The 6,000-nt window shown below is 42.0% G+C and overlaps 1 protein-coding gene across 1 annotated transcript in view; it reads left to right on the top strand.

Moving 5' to 3' along the window:
- Positions 1-382: 382 nt before the first annotated feature.
- The window catches only part of LOC143933100 (uncharacterized), a 30,104-nt gene continuing 24,486 nt past the window's right edge, over positions 383-6,000 (top strand). Inside the window, exon 1 of the mRNA XM_077456041.1 lies at positions 383-561. Within this exon, the coding sequence (XP_077312167.1) occupies positions 507-561 (55 nt within the window). The 5' untranslated portion in view covers positions 383-506. The remainder of the gene's footprint in view (positions 562-6,000) is intronic.

Raw genomic sequence — 6,000 nt, 5'->3', positions numbered from 1 at the left:
ATGCAAAGTCATATGCCAACTATGCCAACAGTTGAAGGGGGGTGTCACTGAATAGGGATTTCTGATTGGCTGAATTATTGCCCTTTTTGGGTTCAGTTGGGGGTGGGGGATAGCTACATAAGGGCCTAATTGTGATTCTGGCATTATTCACAGAAACTTCTCGCTCTTTAATCCCTGTAGTAAACATTAAAATCTCATTCCAACTGTTGCTTTTCCAATCCGGCATTTAATGTCTGCGCTCTCTTCCTCACCATAAAAAGATAAAACACATCTCAGGCCGTTCCCTGACAGTTCAATCATGTCTGATGTAATCTCAGCCCGTAAGTAGCTCTTAGCAACTTGCATTTTATACTCCCCCCCCCCCCCCCTCCCTATCCGTGTTTTTACAGCGTAATCATATAAAGCCAACGCCCTGAAATAAAGTAAATCAGAAACACAAAAACAGGCTGTCCACAGCACATAATCGTTGTGTCCTCGCAGCATCCTCCGAGAGGCTTGGCAGCATCATGCTGCTACCCCTGGTCCTCTCCATCTGGGTCCTACCATCAGCCACACCTCAAAGTGAGTAATTGCACAGGTAACTGCCCACCTGGCCCCACCTATTTCAGATTTTTATGTGCATTCTGAAATTAGAATAATTAGTGCCAAAAAAATACACTTGTTACTTTTTTTTTTTTTTTTGTAGGACAATTATAGTAAAAAATATTGTATTCTGGTAACTGTATATATATATATATATATATATATATATATATATATATATATATATATATATATATATATAGCTAGACTTTTTTTTATAGAGATATTTTTTTCCTTTTTTTTTTTTTTTTACATTTTTTTAGGACAATTGTAGTAAAAAATATTGTATTCTGGTAACTGTGTGTATATATATATATATATATATATATATATATATATATATATATATATAGATATAGATATAGACTTTTTTTATAGAGATTTATTTTTCTTTTTTTACATTTTTTTTTGGACAATTATAGTAAAAAATATTGTATTCTGGTAACTGTGAATATATATATATATATATATATATATATATATATATATATATAGATATAGACTTTTTTTATAGAGATTTATTTTTCTTTTTTTACATTTTTTTTTGGACAATTATAGTAAAAAATATTGTATTCTGGTAACTGTGAATATATATATATATATATATATATATATATATATATATATATATATATGTATATATATGTATAGCTATAGATATAGACTTTTTTTTTATAGAGATATTTTTTTCCTTTTTTGTTACATTTTTTTTAGGACAATTGTAGTAAAAAATATTGTATTCTGGTAACTGTGTGTATATATATATATATATATATATATATATATATATATATATATATATATAGAGAGAGAGAGAGAGATATATATAGAGATATAGACATTTTTTTATAGAGATCTTTTTTACTTTATTTTTTTTTTTTACTTTTTTAGGACAATTGTAGTAAAAAAATATTGTATTTTGTTAACTGTGTATATATATATATATATATATATAGATAGATAGATAGATAGATAGATAGATAGATACAGACATTTTTTTATAGAGATGTTTTTTTTCTTTTTTTTCTTTTTTTTACTACTACTATATATTTTTATATGGGCCGTGGGGGGGGGGGGGGGGGCGGAGGCGACTAAGCTTTCTTTTGGTAATATAGTTGCTAAAAAATATTTTCTTTTTTTTTTTTTTTCTTTTATGTGTTGCTGCATTTGTTTGATTCTTTGGTGGGAAAAATGTAAAGCCTTCTTTAAGTAAAATCTAGTTAAAAAAAAATGGAATCTATAAAAAGAATGTTTAAAAAAAAAGTTGTTTTACTGTAAATAAAAAAAATAATAATAATGTTGTTTTTTAATTTACAAATTGCACTAAAATGATATAAATGGAAAAAAAAAACTTTTTTTCCAATTTTGCTAATTTTTTTGTGACGCTGACATTTTTTTCTAAAGGAAAAAACAAATGGTGATACAAAAAATATGTATGGGGGAAAAAAATGAAAAAAAAAATGCTAAGGGGAAAAGGAAAGGGAGGAGTTAATTAGGACTGATTAAGGTTAACTAAGGGTTAATAAGGAGCTGAAAAAGGAATATGTTTTAATAAAATAAAAAATAAACTTGCAAAGTTGATTTATAGGGAGCGTAAACCCTTTACAACCACTTTTTACTACAGGTAAGTGATGTCATATGATATGCATATGAACAAAATAGTAAATACAATGAAACAACACATTCTTACATTGTATCTGGCACAGATGAGCACTGATATGCAGCACTGATCGTCACTGATAGGCGGCACTCATGACAAGGCACTGATTGGAAGCACTGGTGAAACTGATGAAGCTGCACTGATGGACACTAATAGGCAGCACTGAAGGGCACTGATAGCCGGATCAGATGGGCCACTGATGACGAGGCACTGATTGGAAGCACTGAATGGCAACACTGATGGACAGGGCTGCTGTCAGAAATCACGGGGCCCCATACAGCCTTCCTGGTCCAAAGTGACCAAGGACAAAGATTTATCAGTCCTTTTCTTTGTAGTCTCAGCTGCACACATGAATGAATAGGAAGCGCTCAGAGGCTTGTTGCTCATTCACAAACAGAAGCATATGAAACTGTTTACTATGCTTCCGTGATGAATGGACACAGGAGTGATTGGTACTGATTGCTCACTGTTTTCTTTCAGGAAAGGAAGGGGGCCAATTAATGACATATTTGCCCCTTTCCCTGTTCTCTATCCTGAAACATTTCCCTTTGTGCCCGTGGTAGCTGCCAGCAGGAGAGAGGAGGGACACCTGATGTAAGGAGACACTGATGGGGACACCTGATGTAAAGGGGGATGCTGATGGGGACACCTGATGTAAAGGGGGATGATGATGGGGGCACCTGATGTACAGGGGGATGCTGATGGGGACACCTGATGTAAAGGGGGTCGCTGATGGGGACACCTGATGTAAAAGCAGTCGCTGATGGGGACACCTGATGTAAAGGGGGACACTGATGGGGACACCTGATATAAGGGGGATGCTGATAGGGGGAACCTGATGTAAAGGGGGATGCTGATGGGGACACCTGATGTAAAGGGGGTCGCTGATGGGGACACCTGAGGTAAAGGAGAATGCTGATGGGGACACATGATGTAAAGGGGGATGCTGATGAGTACACCTGATGTAAAGGGAGATGCTGATGGGGACACCTGATGTAAAGGGAGGTGCTGATGGGGACACCTGATGTAAAGGGGGTCACTGATGGGGACACCTGATGTAAAGAGGGTCGCTGATGGGGACACCTGATGTAAAGCGAGTCGCTGATGGGGACACCTGAGGTAAAGGGGGTCGCTGATGTGCTGATGGGGACGCCTGATGTAAAGGGGGTCACTGATGGGGACACATAATGTAAAGGGGGTCACTGATGGGGACATCTGATGTAAAGGGGGATGCTGATGGGGACACATGATGTAAAGGGGGATGCTGATGAGGACACCTGATGTAAAGGGAGATGCTGTTGGGGACACCTGATGTAAAGGGAGATGCTGATGGGGACACCTGATGTAAAGAGGGTCGCTGATGGGGATACCTGATGTAAAGGGGGTCGCTGATGGGGACACCTGATGTAAAGGGGGTCACTGATGAGGACACCTGATGTAAAGGGAGTCATTGATGGGGACACCTGATGTAAAGGGAGTCATTAATGGGGACACCTGATGTAAAGGGAGTCATTGATGGGGACACCTAAAGTAAAGGGAGTCATTGATGGGGACACCTGATGTAAAAGGAGTCATTGATGGGGACACCTGATGTAAAGGGGGTCGCTGATGAGGACACCTGATGTAAAGGAAGTCGCTGATGTGGACATCTGATGTAAAGGGGGTCGCTGATGGGGGCACCTGATGTAAAGGGGGTCATTGATGGGGACACCTGATGTAAAGGGTGTCATTGATGGGGACACCTGATGTAAAGGGAGTCATTGATGGGGACACCTGATGTAAAGGGAGTCATTGATGGGGACACCTGATGTAAAAGGAGTCCTTGATGGGGACGCCTGATGTAAAGGGGGTCGCTGATGAGGACACCTGATGTAAAGGAAGTCGCTGATGGGGACACCTGATGTAAAGGGAGTCATTGATGGGGACACCTGATGTAAAGGGAGTCATTGATGGGGACACCTGATGTAAAAGGAGTCATTGATGGGGACACCTGATGTAAAGGGGGTCGCTGATGAGGACACCTGATGTAAAGGAAGTCGCTGATGGGGACACCTGATGTAAAGGGAGTCCTTGATGGGAACACCTGATGTAAAGGGAGTCATTGATGGGGACACCTGATGTAAAGGGAGTCATTGATGGGGACACCTGATGTAAAAGGAGTCACTGATGGGGACACCTGATGTAAAGGGGGTCGCTGATGAGGACACCTGATGTAAAGGAAGTCGCTGATGGGGACACCTGATGTAAAGGAGGTCGCTGATGAGGACACCTGATGTAATGGTGGTCGCTGATGGGGACACCTGATATAAAGGGGGTCACTGATGGGGACACCTGATGTAAAGGGGGATGCTGATGGGGACACATGATGTAAAGGGGGATGCTGATGAGGACACCTGATGTAAAGGGAGATGCTGATGGGGACACCTGATGTAAAGGGAGATGCTGATGGGGACACCTGATGTAAAGAGGGTCGCTGATTAGGATGCCTGATGTAAAGGGGGTCGCTGATGGGGACACCTGATGTAAAGGGGGTCGCTGATGAGGACACCTGATGTAAAGGGAGTCATTGATGGGGACACCGAGATGTAAAGGGAGTCATTAATGGGGACACCTGATGTAAAGGGAGTCATTGATGGGGACACCTAAAGTAAAGGGAATCATTGATGGGGACACCTGATGTAAAAGGAGTCATTGATGGGGGACACCTGATGTAAAGGGGGTCGCTGATGAGGACACCTGATGTAAAGGAAGTCGCTGATGTGGACATCTGATGTAAAGGGGGTCGCTGATGGGGACACCTGATGTAAAGGGGGTCGCTGATGAGGACACCTGATGTAAAGGGAGTCATTGATGGGGACACCTGATGTAAAGGGAGTCATTGATGGGGACACCTGATGTAAAGGGAGTCATTGATGGGGACACCTGATGTAAAAGGAGTCCTTGATGGGGACACCTGATGTAAAGGGGGTCGCTCATGAGGACACCTGATGTAAAGGAAGTCGCTGATGGGGACACCTGATGTAAAGGGGGATGCTGATGGGGACACCTGATGTAAAGGGGGTCGCTGATGGGGACACCTGATGTAAAGGGAGATGCTGATGGGGACACCTGATGTAAAGGGGGTCGTTGATGGGGACACCTGATGTAAAGGGGGTCGCTGATAGGGACACCGGATGTAAAGGGGGTCGCTGATGGGGACACCTGATGTAAAGAGGGTCGCTGATGGGGACACCTGATGTAAAGGGAGTCATTGATGGGGACACCTGATGTAAAAGGAGTCATTGATGGGGTCACCTGATGTAAAGGGGGTCGCTGATGAGGACACCTGATGTAAAGGGGGATGCTGATAGGGACACCTGATGTAAAGGGGGTCGCTGATGGGGACACCTGATGTAAAGGGAGATGCTGATGGGGACACCTGATGTAAAGGGGGTCGCTGATGGGGACACCTGATGTAAAGGGGGTCGCTGATGGGGACACCTAATGTAAAGAGGGTTGCTGATGGGGACACCTGATGTGTAGAGGGTCGCTGATGGGGACACCTGATGTAAAGGAGGACGCTAATGAGGACACCTGATGTAAAGGGGGACACTGATGGGGACATCTGATGTAAAGGGGGACACTGATGGGGACATCTGATGTAAAGGGGGTTTCTGATTGGGTCACCTAATGTAAAGGGGGACTCTGATGAGGACACCTTATGTCAAGTGGTTTTATTGTATTTTATTTTATTTGAATGAATTCCCTCTTCCCTAGTT

This window comes from Lithobates pipiens, unplaced genomic scaffold (genome assembly GCF_037356315.1).
Source record: "Lithobates pipiens isolate NorthernLeopardFrog02 unplaced genomic scaffold, aLitPip1_a1.2 Scaffold_27, whole genome shotgun sequence".
Lineage (NCBI taxonomy): Eukaryota > Metazoa > Chordata > Amphibia > Anura > Ranidae > Lithobates > Lithobates pipiens.
This window is presented reverse-complemented; position numbering and strand designations above follow the sequence as displayed.